Source organism: Zootoca vivipara, chromosome 17, assembly GCF_963506605.1.
Source record: "Zootoca vivipara chromosome 17, rZooViv1.1, whole genome shotgun sequence".
Lineage (NCBI taxonomy): Eukaryota > Metazoa > Chordata > Lepidosauria > Squamata > Lacertidae > Zootoca > Zootoca vivipara.
This window is the reverse complement of record NC_083292.1, coordinates 1,903,608-1,926,155: the sequence shown is the minus strand read 5'-3', so window position 1 is coordinate 1,926,155 and position 22,548 is coordinate 1,903,608. Positions and strand designations below refer to the sequence as shown.

Here is a 22,548-nt window from a genome sequence, read left to right as displayed (position 1 = left end):
ACATGATGGCTGAAGTGGGAATCAAAGACCATTGCAGGGAAGGGCCCTACTTTGAATCATGCTAGGTAGGCACTGACGCCAAAGGCAGTCTTGCCATTTCCTTCCAGGGGGGGGGGGGAGAGAGACCAGCAGCTCCTGCTATTTGCTGAGAGGCAGTTATAGAGGAAGCCGGGGAGGGGGGGGGGCTGCTGAGGCAGCGGCAGATCCAGCCTCCGAAGAGCACACCGCAGTTGTTGCTGCCCCCGTGGCAGCTGTAGCGGACAATGCCTTCCTTGGAGGCTGGACCTGCTGCCCCTGTGGATCCTGCTGTTTGAGGCTGCTGCCTCACCTTGCCTCCTGGGTGGGCCAGCCCTGACACTGATCCCCCCAACATATGGGTGAGATTTGAAGGAAATGAACGGCAGCCAGAAATACCTAAGTGGGAATATGCATAGCAGAACTTCTATTTCAAATGTATATTGTTAGGAAAAACTTTGTAGCACAGGTGCTTTTTGTGCAACAGCAATAAACCTGGTGAGTGCCAGCCAATTCTGTGTTTTCATAGATGGGGGCTCAAGTATTATTCTGCTTCTTGTTCCTAGCAGGCTGAGATGCAACCCAATCCTTACACAAGTCCCCCCGAATGTCTGCTATTCTATCCCTGCTCCCCACCCCTTTATCCCTTAAGACTGTGACATGATATAGACTCTGGGGCTTTCATATTAAGAAACCCTGATGGGAATGTGAGTCATTCCCTAGACCTGCCTTTTTTGACCTGGTGTCCTCCAGATGCTGTTGGACTCCAACCCCCATCATCCCTAACCCTGTCAATGCTGGATGCGGCTGATGGGAGCTGGAGTACAAGAGCAGCACATTGGCTATCCCTGACCTACTCTGAGAAAGGATTGTATGCAACTAGGTTTTACTCAATAGTAGATGCACTGAAATACCGAAACTAAGTTATGCCGCCCATTATTTTCAGCAGGTTTCCTCTGAGTAGAATTAACACTGGCTGCAACCCCAAAGACTCCCGGAGAATGCAAAAGCTTGTAATATTGCGGTTGCCATGATGACAGTATTCTCCTAATGTGGATTTAGTAACAAATCCTCTTCCCATAAAAGCCAAGCTGTTCTTGAGAAACTTACAGAAGACACTTGGTCTGTGGCATCGAACCCTACCCATTTCAGGGCAGTAAAAAGGAGGAGGGCTTTCCAGAGGTTTTTCGAAGTGGCAGTATGGAGGCAAAAGGAGCGGGATCCATTCTGGTTCAATGGCTGAGATACCTTAAGAGAGCAAAAACGACCAGTGAAAGAAGGTTCTGGGGAGCCATGGGAACCTTAAGAGTGGCTTTTACTGAACTGCCTTTTTAAGTGCTGCAGGTTTACCTGGCAACAATGGTGGGTGGTCCAGGAAGCTACTGTTGACGTTTCCCACAATGCCCTGGAGAAACACCACCAAACATCCCAGGGCATTGTGGGAAATTAAAAATGGCAGTATCTCAGAGCCAGCCACCTGGTGTAGGGCCCCTCACATTATTATTGCTTAACCCCTATCCTATTTATTACCTGCCCTAAGGTAATATCCTAAGGTCTCAGGGCAGGTTACAACAATTTAAAATACAGTTTAAAACCTTGCTGTTAGAGAAACATGATCATAAAACACAGTAGGCCCCATTAAGGTCCCTGGCTGTTGCCTAAAGCTGTCAAGTGCTGAGTCCAGGCCTGTGAGCACTCTCTCACAGCTATGTGCTGGGACTACTGGCAGGGGCATGTGTACTATTCTTGTGAGCCGCTTGTCTGCTCCCACTGATCTCTCTTATTGAAGAGCCCATGATAAAACTTCTAAGGCTCCTCTAAGAGCCTGCAGGGAAACTGCACAAAAGCCACTAAGTTGTATTTCATACAATCTTAACTTTAAAAGGAAAAATAATCATCAGTGCATTTCTCACAGCCCACCCTAAACTGCTCATTTCTGCAGGCATGCTATGTGACACACAAGTAAGGTGATGGGAATCCTTTGGCCCTCCAGATGTTGCTTGAACTACAACTCCCATTCACCAGGAAGCATGGCCAATGGCCGGGGATGATGGGAACTGTAGTTTAGCGACATCTGGAGGGCCAGAGGCTTCCCACAGCTGCATTATTAGAGCAACTCCAGGAGAAGGAGGAGGAACCTATCAATGACTATTGAGCCATGATAGGTAAATAAAACCTCCATTTTCAGAGGCAGTATATCTCCAGAACAAGTTGCTAGGCAGTAACAGCAGGGAGTTTCCTGGTAGAGGCATCTGGTTGGCCACTGAGGCAAACAGGGTGCTGGGATAAAGGAACATTTGGGTTGATCCTTTAGGATTATTCTCAAGAGGAGAGCAAGGGGGAAGGAGTTCATTTCACCTTTCATGTACATTTTGGTGGTTTCAACAATCTCCTGATACACCACAAACTCGGGGAGCTGCTTGAAGAGGACGGAATTGGGGTGGATGAAGACTGGATCGTCCAGAAGAGGAGTCTGGGTTGGCAAGGTGCGGCAAGAGATGGCAGTGTGTGGAGAAGGAAGAAAGCAAAACAAATAAAAACAAACTCAGTACGTGCAAAAAGGGTTCCCAACTCTTGCCATCAATGATCCAAAGGGAATAAACTGAGCTGGGGGGCTATTATTAACAGTGCACGTACTTTGTAACCATTTTTCCACTTATCGTCTAGGAGCTCCTCAGCTTGGATCTTCCGGGCAACGTGGTCTCCCAGGCCTGCCAAGACGATCTGCCTCAAAAAAGTCACCTGTGTTTCTGATGGGGGCTTCATTCTGGGATCGACAAAGAAGCTGGCGTCCGAGCAGACTGAATTCACTTGCAGCAAAAGGAAGAAACAGGTCAAAAATCAGGAGAATCTTGGAAAACTGAAGGAGGCCAGGCTGAGTTAACATGGCTTAGGTTGTGGCTGAGGAGCGGCCTCTGTACAAAACTCAAAAGAACAACAAATGGGCAAAAGACAACTGAAGGAAAAGCGACATTAGTTCACAACAGCTTATGCAACAACCCAGCACTGAAGCAAGACCTGTTTTCAAATTTGGAGGAGGCTCTCAGGGGAGGAGATATCCCATGGGGAAAATATACATATTTACTTCATAAAATGTATACACCGCTTGATTATTTATAATAATAAATATAATAATAATAATAATAATAATAATAATAATAATAATAATAATAATATTTATACCCCCCCCATCTGGCTGGGTTTCCCCATCCACTCTGGGTGGCTTCCAACAGAAAGATAAAATAAAATAATCTATTAAACATTAAAAGCTTCCCTAAACAGGGTTGCCTTCAGATGTATTCTAAAAATCTGGTAGCTGTTTTTCTCTTTGACATCTGATGGGAGGGCGTTCCACAGGGCGGGCGCCACCACCGAGAAGGCCCTCTGTGCTGGATCTCAGTGTCCGGGCAGAATGATGGGGGTGGAGACGCTCCTTTAGGTATACTGGACCGAGGCCGTTTAGGGCTTTAAAGCACTCAAAGAGATTTACAAGAGATAAAACAGTAAAACAAAAATAAAAAACCACAATCATACTTTAAAACATCCTAAAGTACAAATACTAAAACAGATTAAAATTACCTCAACTTTCTAAGCATCTGGGAAGGATTGTCTAACTAAGAATGTTTTAAGCGGGTGCCGAAAAGAATACAATGAAGGCGCTGCCACATGATCAAATTATTACAAATGCGGGACAGTTAGTACGTGGCACCTGCAGTAGTGACTATTCTGCCAATTGGATGGGCACATGTGGGGTAAATAAGTGTCACAATCAATTAGTGAGGAATGCAAGGGAAATGAGTGAAAGGAAAGCAACATTGCAAGACGTATTTTTCTGGACATTAGGCCACCAACAGCTTCAACGGCAATATACCCTTGTTTGAAAGGAAAGATCTGTGATCTCTCTCAGGGAACAACAATGGCCTACTTTTCAAAACAAGTTGTTGTAAGCACTAGAATTAAAAATGGATATTACAAGTATAAACTAAGCTTATACTTGATCCAATTCCCAGAATAAATTTGTTTCTTCCCTTCTCTGTATAATCAGATCTTAAAAAGGTAAAGGACCCCTGACCGTTAGGTCCAGTCGCGGACGACTCTGGGGGTGCACACTCATCTTGCTCTATAGGCCGAGGGAGCCGGCGTTTGTCCACAGACAGCTTCCAGGTCATGTGGCTAGCATGACTAAGCTGCTTCTGGTGAACCAGAGCAGCGAACGGAAACGCCGTTTACCTTCCCGCCGGAACGGTACCTATTTATCTACTTGCACTTTGACGTGCTTTTGAACTGCTAGGTTACACTAGATCTTAGTGTAACTCAAATGGGTAGAAAATGCATCATTAAGCTTTAGGCCCACAAATAGGATTACTACTTTGGCAACCTGCAAGGAACAGGAGTGACAGCATCCAGAACTGATCCTATGTGGTTATAGAGAACTTTAAATAAAGGAAACTAGCTTCTTATTTATGAAGCTTATATATTTATAACTACATAGTTACACATGTTGCAAGTACTGGGTTTGACAATATTTATAGAAGGTATTAATAATGCACTGCATTTGCTTTATGCATATATGTACATGTGTGTGTGTGTGTGTGTGCGCACACACACACACACACACACACACACTTATACAGTCATACCTTGGTTGTTGAACAGAATCCATTCCGGAAGTCTGTTCAACTTCCGAAAAGGTTCGAAAACCAAGGCGCAGCTTCCGATTGGCCGCAGGAGCTTCCTGCACTCAACTGGAAGCCGCAGAAGCTGTCACTTCCAGGTTTGCAGCGTTTGGGAGCCAAAATGTTCGAGTCACAAGGCGTACGGGATCCAAGGTATGATAGTACTTATCATGCTTAAGATATATACAGTGTTATATTAGGGAGAAAAGAGAAAAAAGGTTCTATCCCACAAACTCTTCCTATTTGCACAATGGACCTTCCCCTCCCTCTGTTACACCAGAGTGCCCACTGAATCGCTTCTGAATCGCTTCCCCAACCCTCCATAGCAGATGCGGGGAGACAGGAATGAGACATGAAGAAGGGAAGTTACACTGCATAAGTGGAAGTTCTTTCAAGAACGGGACCCAAGTGGAAGTTCTTTCAAGAACCCAAAATCCTGTGTTTTCATGCATGTTTTTGATTGTAAAACAGCATAATAAAAATTATTAAATGTTAAGAAAAAGGAAGAACAGAGCTGATTCTTTGGTGCCCCCCCCCAAAGCCAAATGTGGATTATTCTGTAGAGGCAGAAAACAACAACTGGCTCCCAGGGGTATTTACCTGCAGTCGTCAGCTGCCCACGCAAGCGCCTGATTTCAACCATGGCTTTGTAGCGTAGGCCATTTGCCTCACAGAACTTAGGCGTGCACCCAGCATACTCACAGGCACCCACAGCTCCTGGAATAGAAGGGCAGCATCATGTGAGGAATTCAGCCAAAACCAATGCACGATTAAAAAATACGGAAAGATAAAGGGAGAGCAGAAGAGCCTACCTAGCATGACCATGAGGTCTCCCAGTTTCTGAGAGGGCCCTTGTCCGGCCCAGATCCGTTGCATCTGCACCACGCGCGCCCTTTTCCCCTTGAGTGTCTCTTGCTCTTCCTCGCTAGTGGCAGGCCTGTAGCAAATGTAAGGCACAACCCAATATTCACCAGGATCCCTCAGCGTAGGCTCATTTTGGAAAACTCATTTCCCATTGCGAGGAGGGGTGTGTGAACCTGAACTTATGATATGGTTTATCTCAGTAGATTGTGGCGTAAATATAAGATTGACAGAACTCTCATATGACATGAGACACTCTGATGAACTCCAGTAACCATGAAACAAGCCTGATTCCGGCCACTTGCTGAAAAGCATTCAGAAATATCCTGAGTTCACACATCTGACTTAAAGGTTAACACATACAAATTTATTTGCCAAGTACAGGATACTCCTCAATGGTCCTCAATGGTTGTGTGATTTGAGGGCAGGTAGCAGGGATGCCTAGGTTCAGAAAATGGCTCCCTTTCACAAGTCTTTCACCCTTTGGTTAAACAAACACGATGGCCAGTTTTAACCATTTCTCACTACGTATTCTGAAAGAAATTATGGAAATTGTAGGAATCCCTCAGTCCACAGCCCCCTCCCCTTTCCATTGGCATGCCCTGGCAAAAAGATTCAAAGGTTAGTTAGCTCTCATGCCTCCAACAGGACAGAACTTACCCAGCGCTCCCAGGACTCAGCACATGTCTGCTTTGGCTTAAGGACAGGTAAACTTTCCCCCTCCTTCTAGTGTGGGTTCATGACAAAATTGTTATGCCCATGCGTCTGTAGGCTTCTTAGAATAGCTTGGGAATCTTTTACTCTTTATTACAGTGGTGCCTTGCAAGACGAATTTAATTCATTCTGCGAGTCACCATCAGATCGCAAGACGCATTCGTCTTGCGAAAGATTCGTCTTGCAGGGCATTCGTCTTGTGAGGTACCACTGTATTCTTATTTTGGTAAATCTTATTTATTGATTTTTCACACAAAAAAATCCCAAACAAAACAAAAAGACCATATATTACTTTATCTGTGAACTTCCATGATCTTCCCATCCTCCCTTCCATGGTTTCAATATTTACCCTTAGATGCTGCATATTTCACATATACTATTCAATACATCCATTTTAACCTATTTATCTTAACAATTAATGCTGATGCTCATATTTCAAATTCTGCTTGTGTTTTCATCTTGCTATAATAGTTCTTTAAATACTAATAAAAAGGTATCCAGTCCTGGAATCTTTTACTCTTTAAGGTATGTATGTATTTTGCTACCTGTTTAGGCTGTAACTCTGCTGTCTAAAGCAGCATTTTTATATATTTTCTGCTACTCCTGTTTTATATAATAAACCAAGCTTTCTTCGATTCTTATACTTCTTGTGGGTATAAGGTTAAGGGTTAACACACATCAATGACAAGGGCATGGCATAACTCCAGCAAAAGATCCTAAGCCTCTGAGCAGTGTGTATATGAACATACATGAGTGCTGGTTGCACACATACTTTCAAAGGTTGCAATCCTATGCATTCTTTCCTGGGAATAAGCGCCTGGTTTCAAATAAGGATGGAGGGCAAATTTGGTGGATACGCATTTGGGAGAAGCAAACTGACCAATTCAATTGCTCCAGACTTATAAGTGGATTGGAGCACAGCTATCAATCAGATCAGTACTTCTCCAAATTTTGCAATGCAAAAAAAAAAAATTAGTTTGGGGTTCAAAAAATGCATCCGAAAATGATTTTCTGATTTTATCAGAAATACATATTGTGAGGGACAGGGGATATCGCGAAGTCCCTCCCCTCCTGAGTTCAAGCCCGTCCCCGAGCAAAGGGGAAAGCAGGGAGAGTTCCGATTCCAGTGGGGAAGCAGGAAGTCGTGTCCGAGGCTCAGGCAAGGTAGAGGAGCCAGGGTCCCAGGTGGGACAGGAAGGGGCAAGTAAGGGGGGAAGACCCATCCCCCCAACTCCAGAATTACGCAGGAAGAGGAGGGGCAAGAGGATGGGTCTGCCAAAGCTTTTGTGTTGGAGAAAGACGCGCCAAAAGCCATTAGGAGGTTCTGAAACCGACTGACAACATCGCTCCGTGTAAATAGCAATGACTTGAGCACTGTAAATACGCAGCACCAATAAAAGAATAAAATGCAGAGCTGCGTAGCGTCGTTACTCTGAAGTAGTCCACTCCGGCCACTGTGACAGCAACCTCCTAATCATTTTTGGGCTACTTTGGAGTTGCCGGGATGAGCGTGTCAGAGGCGGAGAAGTGGCGGCAGATCGCTGAGCAAGCCCAGCTAGAACTGCAACAGCTGTCGCTGCAGGCGCAGGGAGAATTGAAGGCAGCTAAAGAGGAGACTAAGAAGGTCCAGGACGACCGGCTACAACTTGCGGAACAGGTGAGAGAGCTCCAGGAAAAAGAGCAGCATTTAAGGGCGGTGGCGGTAGACCTCCAAAACAAGCTGGATGCAGAGAAAAACAAGGCGGGAGGGGCACCCCAAGTCCAAGTGCTGCCAGGAAGGAGAGCCGGGACCCTAGTAAGCAAGTTCAATGGAGACCCGAAGGAGTTTCAGGGCTTTGAGACTGAGATTGTGTATGCTCTTGAGCTGCACCACGATGAGTTCCCTGATGATGAGCACAGAGTAGCGTTTATTGTGGAGCACCTTACAGGGGCGGCCAGGGAGTGGCTAAGACCGTTAATTGCAACAAGGAATCCTTGCATGAAGAATGTCAAACTATTTCTAGAAGGTTTGAAAACGATGTATTCGTCCGATAGTCATATGGACCAGACTAAGGAGGAACTTCATAATTTACGCCAAGGAAATATGACAGTTCGCGCGTATTGGGCGAAATTCACCATGCTGGTGCACAGATTGGGGTGGGATCTGGAGTCTGCCCCAATGCAAGCGGCGTTTTACTTGGGGTTGCATGAGGAGGTGAAGGATGAGCTCTCGAGAGGTCCAAAGCCCAGTAATATGGATCAACTGAGCAAAGCGGCTCTGGCGGTGGGGGTGAGGCAGGAATCCAGATGGAGCGACAAGCAAGCAACGCGCGCAAAGCGGGCTTGGTTCCCACGGTCGCAGGAGAAGCCACTCCCTCAACAACCCTTTCAAGCCACGCCTGGGGCCAGTCAGGACCAGGAACCCATGCAGATTGATAGCGCGCGCGCGGGCTTTTCAAACCCCAGCGGCGCCAAGACGCAAGGAGGGAAGGGGTGGGAATTGCTTTCTCTGCAACTCCCCCCAGCATCTCGTCAGAGACTGCCCACATCGCAGGGAGTGGCAAGGAAAGGCGGGAACGGTTGTGCCCTCCCCCACTGACGCAGCACCACAGCAGGGAAACGGGAAAGCCTGGCTGCAGGAGACAAGGGGCGGCAGCCAGGCACAGTCAGCAGACAACAGCCCCAGCCCACCCACCCGCACAGAGAGGAGCAGAGCCAGCCCACCCCTCCCAGAGCAGGAGTGGTTCTCGAAGTGACGCTCACGCTCCCAAATGGCTATCCATTGACGGTCCTCGCCCTAATTGACAGTGGTGCCTCAGCCAACTTCTTCTCGAGAAACTTTGCAGAAGAGCACCAGATCCAGCTTCTGCAGCTGGATTTTCCTCTGCACGTGGCAACCATTGACGGCAGAGAGCTGCTGGGAGGGGCCATCACTCATCAAACCCCCCCCATGAGAATGACGGTTGGAAGGCACTCAGAGACACTGGCATTCAACGTCACCACCATCTCAGACCCCCCAATCGTTTTGGGCATGAGCTGGCTGGCGCGCCACGACCCCTCCATAAGTTGGCATCAGAGATGCATCACTTTTGGATCGGACTTTTGCCTGGAACATTGCATGCAGCACCAACCAGGGGAGGGGCCTCCGATAGCCACGGTGGCCACCATGCACGTCAAAGGGGGTGAGGCGATACCCAAACCATACTGGGACCTGCAGGAGGTCTTCAGTGAAGCGGAGTCCGACCACCTGCCCCCACACAGGCCTTTTGACTGCCAGATCAACCTGGTGCCTGGGGCAACTATACCCCCAGCCAAGCTGTACGCCATGTCAGACCAGGAACTGGAGGATCTGCGCGCTTTTATCGACAAGAACCTCAAGCGGGGGTTCATCAGAGAAAGCAAGGCAGCAGGGGGCAGCCCGGTCTTCTGGGTGGACAAGAAAGACACGCAACAGCGCCGTCTTGTGGTGGATTTTAGACGGCTGAATTCGGTGACAGAGCCAGTGGCTTTCCCCATGCCCAGAGTGGATGATCTCCTGACAGCGGCACGCAGAGGCAAGATTTTCACCAAGCTAGACCTGAGGGGGGCGTACAACTTGATCAGGATCCGGGAAGGCGATGAGTGGAAAACCACGATGTTCACGCCTCTGGGCTCTTTTGAATATCTGGTGATGCCCTTCGGGTTGCAAGGGGGCTCAGCATGCTTCCAGGCCTTCATGCACCACGTCCTGGGGTCCCTACTCTTCAGGAAATGCTTGGTCTTTCTGGATGACATCCTTATTTACTCCAACGACCCAGTGCAGCACGTGAAGGACGTCAGGGAGGTGTTACAGCGCCTGAAGGAGAACCACCTGTATGTGAAGCTGGAGAAGTGCAAGTTTCACACCAAGGAGGTGGACTTCCTGGGCTACAAGCTGTCAGACAAGGGGCTGGCAATGGACAAGGACAAGGTGCAGACCATCCTGGACTGGCACAGCCCCAGGACGCGCAAAGATGCCCAACGCCTACTAGGCTTTGCCAACTTCTACAGGAAGTTCATCAAGAACTTCTCTCGAGTTACGGCTCCCATCACTGACTGCCTGAGAGGCAAGCAGAAGTTCAGGTGGACACCAGAGGCGCAAGCAGCGTTCGAAAGCCTCAAGAGGGTGTTCGCCTCAGACCAGAACCTGTTCCACGTGGTTCAGGACGCGCCCCTACGCATTGAAACAGATGCTTCTGATAAGGCTGTGGGCGCCATTTTGTTGCAACTGGACGCCAACAGAGAGTGGAGACCCTGTGCCTTCTTCTCCAGGAAGTTGACCCAGCCCGAGCGAAACTACACAGTTTTTGATCGGGAACTTCTTGCGATCCACGCGGCGTTCCAGCACTGGAGACACTTCCTGGTGGGCGCCAAGCACCCCATCCAGGTGTGCACAGACCACAAGAACCTGGAGTTCTGGAGAACTGCCAGGGTGCTCAACCAGCGGCAGATACGGTGGGCGGAGTTCTTCTCGAACTTCAACTTCTCCATACACTACATCCCAGGAGAGCAGAATGTCAGGGCGGATGCCCTCTCCCGCAAGCCAGAGTACATGGAGGAGGAGGCGCCACCAGCCCCAAGGCACATTTTCCCCCCGTCGGCATGGTCCTGCGGAGCAGCAGTGGTGAGCGAGGCAGAACTCACAGCACTGACGGCAGCGGATGAATTTGCCAACCGCATCTTCAGAGAACTGAGAGGGGGGAGGGAGCAGGCAAAAGACTTTGCAGAACGCAGAGGGCTGCTTTTCTACAAGGGTGCGCTGTACCTACCCACCACCCAGCTTCGACGTACGGTCCTCAAGCAGATGCACGACAACCCTACAGCGGGGCATTTTGGAAGGGACAAGACCACTCACCTAGTCATGAGACACTTCTGGTGGCCAGGGGTGAGGGAAGATGTTCGAGACTATGTAAGGGGCTGTACCACCTGCCAGCGGGCGAAGGTGGTCAGAGCAGCGCCACCAGGGTTGCTGGAGCCCTTAGCCACACCACACAGGCCGTGGGAAGTGGTGTCCATGGACTTCATCACAGATCTGCCTTCGTCCAGGGGTAAGACTGCAGTGTTGGTGGTGGTGGACCTCATGTCCAAAATGTGTCACTTTATACCGTGTGCCAGGGCAGTCTCGGCAGAAGAGACAGCCAAACTGTTTGTTGATCACATTTTCAGACTGCATGGATTACCTTTAAGGGTTATTTCGGATCGTGGCCGCCAATTTGTTTCCAGGTTCTGGCGGCGGCTCATGAACCTCCTGCAGGTGGAGGTCAGCTTGTCGACGGCTAGACACCCGCAGACCAACGGACAAGCGGAGAGGGTCAACGCCATTCTGCAGCAGTACCTGAGATGCTACGTCAGCCAGCGGCAAACGGACTGGGTGGATCGCTTGCCACTAGCAGAATTTGCCTACAACAATGCAGTGCACGTCTCCACAGGGGTGTCGCCCTTTAAGGCCAATTACGGGCGCGACCTCAGATCTTTCCCAGAGAGGGAGAGGGAGGAGGAGGAGGAGGGCCCACAGGCTGAGGATTGGGCAGAGGAACTGGAGACGGTGCACCAGCAGCTCAGAGAACACTTGGAGAGGGCCAAGGAAGCGTACAAAAAGGGGGCAGATCGCCACAGGCGACAAGGGGAGGTCATCAGGGTGGGGGACAAGGTGTGGTTGTCCTCGGAGGGCCTTCCCACCAGAGGGAGGTGCAAACAGCTGGCACCCAAATGGCTGGGCCCCTTCACGGTCACGCAACAGGTCAACCCGGTGGCATACAGGCTGGCACTGCCAGAGGACATGAGGGTGCATCCAGTGTTTCATAGATCGCTGCTGTCGCCGTACAGGGAAAGCAGCAGGCTCAGAGACAGCGAACAAACCCCCGAGGGAGGGGGGGAGAGGGAAAGCAGGGAGCAACTCAATGAGGCCACGGCCATCCTGGATTCAAGGTGGGGGGTGGGGGGCCTGGAGTACCTCATGGCATGGGAGGATGCTCCACCGTCCCAGAATGAATGGGTTCCCGCCACTCAGATACAGGAGGAATTCTTGGTGGAAGAATTTCACGCCCTCTTTCCCCACAGACCCAAGCCCTGGCACATGGAAAGGGAGGGGGAGGAGGAGGAGGCACGGGAGAACAGCTCACCATGGCGCTGGGAAGCGGAGTTTGAGGAACCAGAGGATGAGGTATGGGTGTCGCCAAGATCCACCCAGTCAGAGGAAGGAGCAGATTGGCAAAACATTTTTACCCCCACCAGCTCTGACGCCACGGACTTTTTGGGATTCCCGTCCTCCCAGGCGGAAGGGGGGGGCTCGCAGGACTGGGGGGAGGTGTTCACACCAACGGGCTCGGAGAGCACCGAGTTTTTAGGCTTCCAGTCGTCACCGACACATGGGGGGGGCCTGGGGAGGGGTGAAGGAGAGCTTGGGAGGGGGGTGGATGTGAGGGACAGGGGATATCGCGAAGTCCCTCCCCTCCTGAGTTCAAGCCCGTCCCCGAGCAAAGGGGAAAGCAGGGAGAGTTCCGATTCCAGTGGGGAAGCAGGAAGTCGTGTCCGAGGCTCAGGCAAGGTAGAGGAGCCAGGGTCCCAGGTGGGACAGGAAGGGGCAAGTAAGGGGGGAAGACCCATCCCCCCAACTCCAGAATTACGCAGGAAGAGGAGGGGCAAGAGGATGGGTCTGCCAAAGCTTTTGTGTTGGAGAAAGACGCGCCAAAAGCCATTAGGAGGTTCTGAAACCGACTGACAACATCGCTCCGTGTAAATAGCAATGACTTGAGCACTGTAAATACGCAGCACCAATAAAAGAATAAAATGCAGAGCTGCGTAGCGTCGTTACTCTGAAGTAGTCCACTCCGGCCACTGTGACACATATTTTAGGGGGAAGTGCACTGACAAAGCCCACAAAATGCATTATTTTATGGAAAGAATGCATACAAAAGGGAAACTGTATATAATTTAAATGCATGTTTTTTAAAAGCTGTGAAAAAAGGAGAGAGCTATGATTGAGTGCATGCAGAACTGACACTGATACATGACACATCTTTTTTATTAAATTTGTGACTTGTACAAAAAAACAACAAGAAGACAACTTATGTGCAAATTACGCTATGTGCTCAGCTGGAGGCTACCATTATTCATCACAGGGTGATGATTGGCTGTGTGTCCTCAGCAGTACAGTGAGAGGAATTGCAACAATCTTCAGAGGTGCAATTCTTTACTGCCAATGAACTACTACCAGTGTGACCACACCTTTGGGTCACCAGCTCAGAGAGTGGCAAGTTTATTTATTTATTAATTTCTACCCCACCATTCTTCCCAAAGGAGTCCAGGGCAGCAAACAGCAGACACAGACATTGTTGGGGGAACCCTCACCTGTTAAACTCTTCAAAGAGCTCCCGAACCGTCAGGGCTGACACTAAGGTGATGACATACGGGAGGCAGTCCTGCTGTTTGCTCAAGGCCAGCATCTTCGCGTAACGGGGAGCAACAGGAAAGGCTGCCATCGTGGCCCCCAGGGGGCTGATGGGGCAGGTCAGCTTGGCTTCTTGCAACTTTTTCAGCCTGGAAGAATGGAACAGGAGTCAATTCCTAGACCAGGCCTCACTAAGTCGTGATGTTGCTTTTAGAAGTTGTCTTTTGGTATGCTATTTATTTATCAAGTTGTACACTGCTTTGGTGGCCTCAGGCAATGGTATGATTTATACCAGGCATCCCCAAACTTTGGCCCTCCAGATGTTTTGGACTACAATTCCCATCATGCCTGACCACTGGTCCTGTTAGCTAGGGATCATGGGAGTTGTAGGCCAAAACATCTGGAGGGCCGCAGTTTGGGGATGCCTGATTTATACATTTGTAAAACAAAAACATTACTTTTTTGCCCTTTCATGGCAGCTCAAAAGAACTGTTCAAGATGGCCATCCCACTCTACCCATTGGTAGGGATGGTTCTGCATAGTGGGGAGAAAAGAGAGAAAGCACAGTCCAGTCCACCAACCAGCATAGTTCAACTTAGTTTTTCAAAAAAGCAACAGCAACAACAACAACAACAACAACAACAAGTAAAGAGACTACCTTCCAGATTTGGAGGGTTCCTGCAAGGCTCCAAGGGCTATCAACAGCTCCTCAGCAGCAACTAGCGCTTCCAGTGGTGGGGGTGTAGGAAAGGGGAAATTGACCACCTGCAAACACAAAGAGGACGACACACCCGACATGAACTGGTGAGATGCCTAAGAACTGAGCAAGATGGGCATGGAATAACTTCAAGCTGGTGGGGGTCTACTCACATCACCACTACCACTTGAACCCAGAGATCCACTGACCAGATCCAGGTGCAAAACACTGGCTAAGAAATTGCATGCATGCCCAAGGCAGAAATTTGTTTTTTGTACCAGAACTTAGCACAAGCTCCTGCGACACAAAAACCCACTCCTGGTTTTTCTCCCACCCCAACAAACTCCTACCTTAACCTCACTCCAGATTTCTTCTTCCCAGCAGCACATAGCTGCCAAGTTATCCCTTTTTTAAAGGGATTTTCCCTTATGCTGAATAGGCTTCCTCGCGAGAAAAGGGAAAACTTGGCAGCTATGGCAGCATAATTCAAAAGGGGGGGGGTAGATGCTGCTATTAATAAACAATTGTCCATCCCCATCTGCCTGCAAGCCTACCTTCCAACTTCAGCTGTGCTGAAATTCACCAAAGAGTTGGGGGGAGTGGCAGGCTGCTGAGCAACTTATTTTAGAGGGTGGGCCAATATTACCTGGGGGTTTCAGCAGAAGCACAGAATTGTAGAATTACAGAATCATGGAGTTGGAAGGGACCCCCAAGGTTAACTATTCCAACCCCCTACAATGCAGGACTCTCAGCTAAAGCATCCCTGACAGATGGCCTCCAACCTTAAAAACCTCCAAGGAAGGAGAGTCCACCCCCTCCCGAGGGAGTCCAGATTTAAACCTTTTTCTTGTGCTAATTAACAACAGCAATCTTTAGAAAGTTAGCTTTCTTTTTTGCTAACAAAAAGAAAATTAAATATTATATACACAAAATATCATTAAATAGGCTTTGTCTCCGAGGCACTTTCCAGGTTTCAGAATGATCTACCGTAACATAAATCTACTTCCTCCTGACCACTGGTGACGATAGGCTAATTTAACCCTTTGACTTGGTCCTTGCACCTGCAATTTGCATGGTGGGAAAGCTCCCATAGTGGGAACAAAGGGTTAACGCTCCCCATACATGCAATTTTTTTTAAAGGAACTGGGTGATTGGTGGGGAAGGGCTGTAGCTCTGAGGCAGAGCATCTGCCTTGCATGCAGGAGACCCCAAGTTCAATCCCCAATGGCCTCTTCAGGTAGGGATGGGAGAGAACCATGCCTGAAACCGCGGAGAGCTGCTGCCAGTCAGTGTTGACAATCCTGGGATACATGGGAGCAATGGCCTGATTCAGTATAAGGCAGCATCCTATGTTGGCGTCTCATCTAGTTTGAAGCTAGATCGGCGCCCTTTGGTTTTGAACTACAACTCCCAGCAGACCCAGGCAGCAAGGCCAACTTAGACAGGGACGACATAGTCCATGTAGCAGAAGGAAGGCTGCCCGAAATGGACTCCCACCTTTTCAATGTTTAGTGCTTTCATTTGCAGGATTAAATCTTCAACAGGTCGCCTGGTAATCTCAGGAGAAGTGAACTGCTCAAAGTCACTGAAGACAGCCGAAGAGTACAGCCTAGAACAAAATGAGAGAGGGAAGCCGGGTGTGGGTGGGTGGGTGGCAATTAGCAGCTGCCTAGAAGCCTCCAGAAATATACCAGTACACAGCTTCTGCTCCCAACTGTCGAGACCAGCTGGAGATGCGAGCCTCCTGGATTGCTGCAGGGGCGATATGACTTTCTTGGGGGCTCTTTTACACAGGGAGATAGGAAACGGTCTTCTACTAAGGCAGACCAATGGGTCCACCTAGCTCAGGACTGTCTACATGGACTGGCAGAGGCTCTCTAGGGTTTCTGGTAAGGAGTCCTTTCCAGCTGTACCTGGAGATGCCACTAGGGACTGGACCTGGGATCTTCTGCATTACTCACTGAAATTACAGCCCTTTTACTTTGGGAAAGGGCCATAGCCCAGTGGTAGAGCATCTGCTTTGAGTGCAAAAGGTCCCAGGTTCGATTCTTGGATCTCTAGACAGGGCTGAGGGCTCCTGTAGGGGAAACCTACTGCTAAATAATTTTGTGTTCTGAGGAGATTGGTTAATTGGTTTATACAAATATTCCTCCATGCTTATTGTCAAGGGTTTTTTGTTTGCTTTATGCTCTTGATTTGCTGCTTGCGCTCCTGGGATGTGGGAGGATCCACTTGTAGCTGAAGCTTGAGTGCCCATAAGGCGCACCTAATTTTTAGAGAGGAAAGGGGGAATGCCCTGTTTTTTTGGGATCAGCTCAAAGTTGTGCAGCTTCTTGCAGCTTCTTTTGCAAATGGGAAAAGCCCCATTTTGGGGGGATTAGCTCACAGTTGTGCAGCTTTTTTGCAAAGGGGGAAAGCTCCTTTTTTTGAGCATCAGCTCAAAGTTGTGCAGCTTCTTTTGCAAATGGGAAAAGCCTCCGTCTGCAGAACATTCAACAATGGAGGCCTGGGCAAGGGGGCAGGGCCTGGAAGGGAGCTAGTGTCCCTTATCTCCCTCCCAGATCTCTTGCAATCAGCTGCTGAGCGGGTCCCTTTCAACTCCCTCTTTCCCACTTGCTAGCCTTTAGCTCTTTCTAAAAAAAAAAAAAAAAAACACGACCTGCTTTTCGCCCCTGGGCAATCCAGCTCCAGGGACCACGCATTCGCTCCATAAGACGCACAGACATTTCCTCTTACTTTTAGGAGGAAAAAAGTGTGTCTTATGGAGCGGAAAAATACGGTAACTAACAACCCTGGCCCTAGCTTAACAGGTGGGAGGAAACATCTGGAGGGCAGAGTTTGCCTATGCCTGATCTAAGGGGTATAAGTCTCCCTGGTGGGGTCTGATCTTCAAGCTTTGATCTTGTTGCATGCTGTGTGCTGTGCTGCTGGAGTCTCTCTCTTATGATTCCTGATAACTGAATGGGGAAGTATTTTAACTTGCATATGCTATATTATTCTGCTTAAAGACTATTTCACTGCTTTTTATTCTGCATCCAAGCCTCCTACTTAATAAAAGTGCAGAACGTCTCTCCACTTGTGCTACTGCCACTGAATCCAAAAGAACTTGCATTTAGCAAAACAGCTCCTGGCTAAAACCTTGGAAAGCCACTGCCAGTCAAATCAAATATTTAGCGTTACAGTCAATGATCAGCGTTGCCACTGCCAGTCAGTGCAGACAATATTGAGCTTGAGGGCTCAGCGGTTTGACTCAGTAGAAGGCAGCTTCTTATGTTCCTATGGAGCTCTGGTCCACCTAACAGAGAAGGGAAGTCAGCTGACCTATAACAGTGGCCAGGCTCTGTGCGCCCAGCTCGGCCGGCCCGCTGGTTGGCAGATGCCTGAGACGTCCAGGTGACTCTGAAAGATGAGACTCCGGTGACTTTGTCGTAGAAGCGTTTCTTGACCTTCCCACAGTCGACCACGTATTTGATGCCCGGGATGGTCAGGGATGTTTCAGCCACGTTGGTTGCTACAACACAGAGCCTGGTCCCAGGAGGATGGGGCCTAAAAACCTGGAGTACAGAAATAAAGGGGGGGGATCCTAGAAAAACCACCAAGGAATATGGAAGCTGGTGCCCACAACCTATAAATTATGCAAGTGAGGCATGCAACAAAATGCTGCAGCATGCAGTGTTCAGGGCTCTACCCAGCCAAGCCCTCTTTCCAGGATATTCTATATTATTCCCCTCTCTGCTAGCTTTCTGCCAATTCCTTCCACTCAGCATTCTGTACCTACTGAGCATGCTCGATCCTCACTGGGCTGGTTCTCAGGTGTTTTGGGGCTTCTGCAAACCTGCCCAAACCACTCACTTGTGTATGGATTTATGGGTGTTTTATCCATACAGGGAGAATGAGCTCATGGGTACATTTTCTGAGGAGCCCAGTATTGCCAGGGAAATGAATCATTACCTTGGCTTGCTTTTCTGGTGCCAGCAAGGAGTAAAGTGGAAGAACATAAAGTGGGAGGGAGGAATCCGGGTTCTCACCTGTACACAAAATTAAAAACACAAACAAACACAAAATAGTAATAAGCAGCAATCTACAGGTCTGTTGGCTGTCCAACTGACTTCACCATTTGAATCTACAGCCCCACCTGCACTCTACATTTAAAGCAGTATCATACCACTTGGAACAGTCATTGCTTCCTCAAAGGATCCTGGGAACTGTAGTTTTCCAAGTGTTGAGAGCTGTTAGGAGGCCCCTATTCCTCTCACAGAACTACAATTCCCAGAGTGGATTAACTCTTCAGAGAACCCTGGGAAAACTTTGCTATGATTCATATACCATCTTTGCAAAAATGGTATGATTTATTTGGAGTGAAAGAGAAAACGCAACAAACAGAACAGAGATCAGGATGAATTAGGGCACATCAGCATAGCATGAGACTCTTAATTGAGCCCCACGTTGGGCGAAAGATTCCTGCCCTGCAGGGGGTTGGAACGAGACAACCCTCACAGTCCCTTCCAACTCTCCTTCTATGACTCTATGCACCATGACAGCTCAATGATAAAGTCTGGTCCCAACATGTATAAACACAAGCCAGTGTTGGGTTGGTATATTTGGGCATCTTGCCAGTGAGGGATGTCTCTGGCAAGGGACACCCCCCTAAGCCTACACACTTGCTTGCTCACCAGCCTCCTCCTCTGGCCTGAGCAACTGTGTCGGGGAGGAGGAGCAGCAGAAAATGCTTGCTCACTGACTTCCTGCTGGGCAAGCTAGTGGCAGGGTGGGAAAATCCAGGAGGAGGAAGTCGGGCAGGAGCAGATGATGACAGGAGTGATGGAAGGTTCACTGAGGAAGTCTTGCCCACGGGCCCTGCTGCAAAAACTGAAGCCAACACTGCCTTAACATATTTCCCAAAAGGCAAACCTTCTTCCAAACCATCGTCTCCATATTCTAGGTCAAGATCTGAGCAAGCAGCGTCAGCATCCTCGTCAGCTCCTGCATCTCTGTCTTCATCTCCTTCATCTACTGGCATAACGGAATAGTTATCCAGATCTATTTTGGGCAGCACCTGAAAGGATGGGGAGAAATGCACAAAGGGATCATGGCTTTCTAAGGCTGAAATTCAGAGCACATACAGGCACAGAGAGGTGCTGGTTTCTGAAACACTACTGCAAAACAGCCATGTTTCTGGTCAGCTGTGGAGGTGGTCAGGGAGGGGATGGTTGGATCCTGAGGAGGAATGTGAGGAGCTTGGAGAGTTGGAGCTGGAAGACCCTCGGAGGGTCCAAGTGGGATGGGGGAGGTGGACTTGTGTCAGGACTGGCTGGATGAAGAGGAGGGGTGGGAGGCACCAGCTGGGGGACCCGAGGGAAGCCTCAGAGGAGGAGGGTTCAGAGCCAGGGTTGTGGTGGGACACCGAGGACAGATCAGAGAGGGAAGGAGGGGAGGAATGGTGGGATGCTGAAAAGTCAACAGCAAGAGGAGACAGGTGTAGAAAGCAGTGAAGACTCAGCTGATGGAGCAGAGGAAGAGGGGAGAAATGCTGCACAAGCATCCCAGGAGCTGGGGAGAAGACTTAGAGGCAAGTAGAAGGTGAAGAGCTTCAGTCCTAGCATCCGTTTCATAGAGGCCAGTCCTGTTTGTTGGCACTGTTGCCTTGTATGTTGCTTTCCTCAATGAAGAGCTAACTTTTCTGTGTCTGAGTCTGGGGAGGAGGCAAATGTATTGGAAATGAGGAGCATTTTCCTGGGTCTGGATCAAAAGGCTGTTAATCTGGGGGACCCTATTGTGATGCAGAGAAGAGGTGAGGAATCTGTCCTTATTTTGGCTTGCAAGACAGTTTTCCCCGTGTGTGCGTGTGTGTGTGCACACAAACACACACAAAATGTCAGGTGTGGGGCAGGGAAAGAGATGGCTGCAAAGGAGCCTTGAAGTGCTCCTTGGTGCCTTTTAAATTTGGTGCCAAATGCAAGCCCCACTGGGGTTGGTGCCACTTCAGAGCCCTCAATCAAAGCATACCACATTCTTTTTCCGTTTGGATTTCTTAAATCTTCGTATTTCTTCAACCGAATCCTCCTTGTCTTCATCACCACCTGGGAAGAAGAAAGGAAGCAGCATCTACATTTTTTGGATTGTAGTAAAACGATAACTAAAATTGACAGTAAAAATTATTAAAACACCTTTAGGTTTGCCTAAAGAAATATGTTTCAAGCTGGTGCTGAAAATAGTACAGCGACAGCACCTGCCAAAGTATAGGTTCTGCCAAACTGGAAGATGCATTGCTCACAACTGTGGGATGAGCGTTATGTGGCAACTGTTAACAGCAATAGCCCAAAGGAGGAGGTCTCTCAATAACACAAGCAAAATAACCAAGTCACAGACCAAATACAAAATTAAATCTCCCCCCAGTGATATTGTGAGGAGTCAAGCTAGGCTGCCTTCCAGTAATTTCTGAAGAAGTACTTAAAAAAAAAAATCCAGAATTTTCAGAAGAAAATTCATTGCTTCATTGGATGTCTCCTAGTTAAGAGATAGGGAGAAAAACACATTCTTTATCCACTTTTCCATGCCATGCTGAATTTTATGAACTTTTAACAAGTCACCTCTCACTCATCTTTCCTCTAAGCCAGGCATGTCAAACCTGCGGCCCTCCAGATGTTTTGGACTACAATTCCCATCTTCCCCAACCACTGGTCCTGCTAGCTAGGGATCATGGGAGTTGTAGGCCAAAACATCTGGAGGGCCGCAGGTTTGACATGCCTGCTCTAAGCTAAAAAGTACCAAACCCTGCAACTTTTCTTCATGGGGGAGTCGCTCCACCCACTTGATCATTTGGGATGCCTTTTTCTGAACCTTTTCCAGCTCTACAATACCCTCTTTGAGTTGAGCCGGCCAGAACAGTACACAGACTCAAAATGTGGTCACACCATAGATCTCTGTACCAGCATTTTGATGTTGGAAGTTTTATTTTCAACAGAGCAATGTAAAGGGGAAGTGCAGCCAGTTCCAAACAAGTTTGCTGTGTGAAACTGGAATAAATGTCTACATCTGTGCTTTGCTGTCCTTGGTAGTGAGCCATGGAGAATTGCAGCGCGAAAGGTTCCCTGGCCGAAGGTGTCCTCCCAGACTTCCAGGGTGGCTTCACCCACCTCTGCAACCCATTGGTTCTCCCTGACTTGGAGGCTATTGTCACGGTCCTTGTTTGGCTATTTCTGAGAAACTAGTACCACAGCCATTCTGTCTTTAAGGCTTTTATTTTGCCTGATATTTACAATGTGATTCAGTATCAAGAATACATGTCCGATCAGTCTGACGAAGATTCTCCCAATGCCTGGCGTCTGCTCCTCCCCCAGCATAGTAAGCGTGGGATTCCTGCCCTCCTCCCTTTGCGCCTGCGCACCTTGGAATGTCTTAAGTCAGGCATGAACTTAAAAGGGCGAGGCATCTCCCCGCTGGACACTTCTCCTGATATCCTGTCTGAGGTTGCAGTAAGGGCTCTAGGATGCTGCCTGAGCCAGGGTGCCTCTCTTCTGCGATTGTCAGGGAATGCTCACTGCTAGAACAATCCCTGACAGATATTAATGCTTCCAGGCCAGGTTTTGACACTGCCAGGTTAACAGCCAGTCTTGGTCTGGCGTGCCAGGATCCTATACTCGACTCTTGCTCAAATGCATGTGTCACACCCAGGGCGCAAAATCATTCAACTCTGGGATTGCTGTTTTCCCTGCCACTGGACAAGGAAAAGCAGTGGCTGACAGAGAAGTAACTTCTCACGTAAATTCTGTCCCCCAAGGACTTGAAGCAGGCCACGTGCAAAGGCTTGGAGAATGCTTTTAACAAATATGCTTTATGGAAGAGTTGCAAGACTGCATTTATTGAGTTGATACCATGCCAATTATTTGGGATTTTAATACAGAAATACCAATGCATCAAACTTACCTTGGGGTGCATTTTTGCGGAAAGGGAACGATTTCCTCAGCCTCCTACAAAGTGAATGTACTTCAGCCTGGCCAGTGAGGAATACCAGGATGCCCCCTGCAAGAAGATAAAATATCTTAAAATTAGACCACAGGCAATGTGGGAGCAGGAAATGTTGCAAGAAGCACCAATGTCTATGCTTTGAAATAAAACATTATTCAATGTCTTCTTCATAAAAACTGTCACAATTTATTTTTTTAAGTCACAGAATTTTGTCACATCAAGGCAACATC

At 48.6% G+C, this 22,548-nt stretch overlaps 1 protein-coding gene across 1 annotated transcript in view; it reads right to left on the bottom strand.

The window, feature by feature from the left end:
* The window catches only part of DHX37 (DEAH-box helicase 37), a 47,771-nt gene that overhangs the window by 8,517 nt on the left and 16,706 nt on the right, over positions 1–22,548 (bottom strand). Inside the window, exons 11-23 of the mRNA XM_035098235.2 lie at positions 22,277–22,372; positions 20,357–20,430; positions 19,262–19,406; positions 18,302–18,378; positions 17,672–17,904; positions 15,848–15,959; positions 14,312–14,418; positions 13,614–13,802; positions 5,504–5,628; positions 5,292–5,408; positions 2,653–2,825; positions 2,374–2,488; positions 1,126–1,263 (exon numbers count right to left, since the gene is read on the bottom strand). Coding sequence (XP_034954126.1) covers positions 1,126–1,263; positions 2,374–2,488; positions 2,653–2,825; positions 5,292–5,408; positions 5,504–5,628; positions 13,614–13,802; positions 14,312–14,418; positions 15,848–15,959; positions 17,672–17,904; positions 18,302–18,378; positions 19,262–19,406; positions 20,357–20,430; positions 22,277–22,372 — 1,701 coding nt within the window. The remainder of the gene's footprint in view (positions 1–1,125; positions 1,264–2,373; positions 2,489–2,652; positions 2,826–5,291; positions 5,409–5,503; positions 5,629–13,613; positions 13,803–14,311; positions 14,419–15,847; positions 15,960–17,671; positions 17,905–18,301; positions 18,379–19,261; positions 19,407–20,356; positions 20,431–22,276; positions 22,373–22,548) is intronic.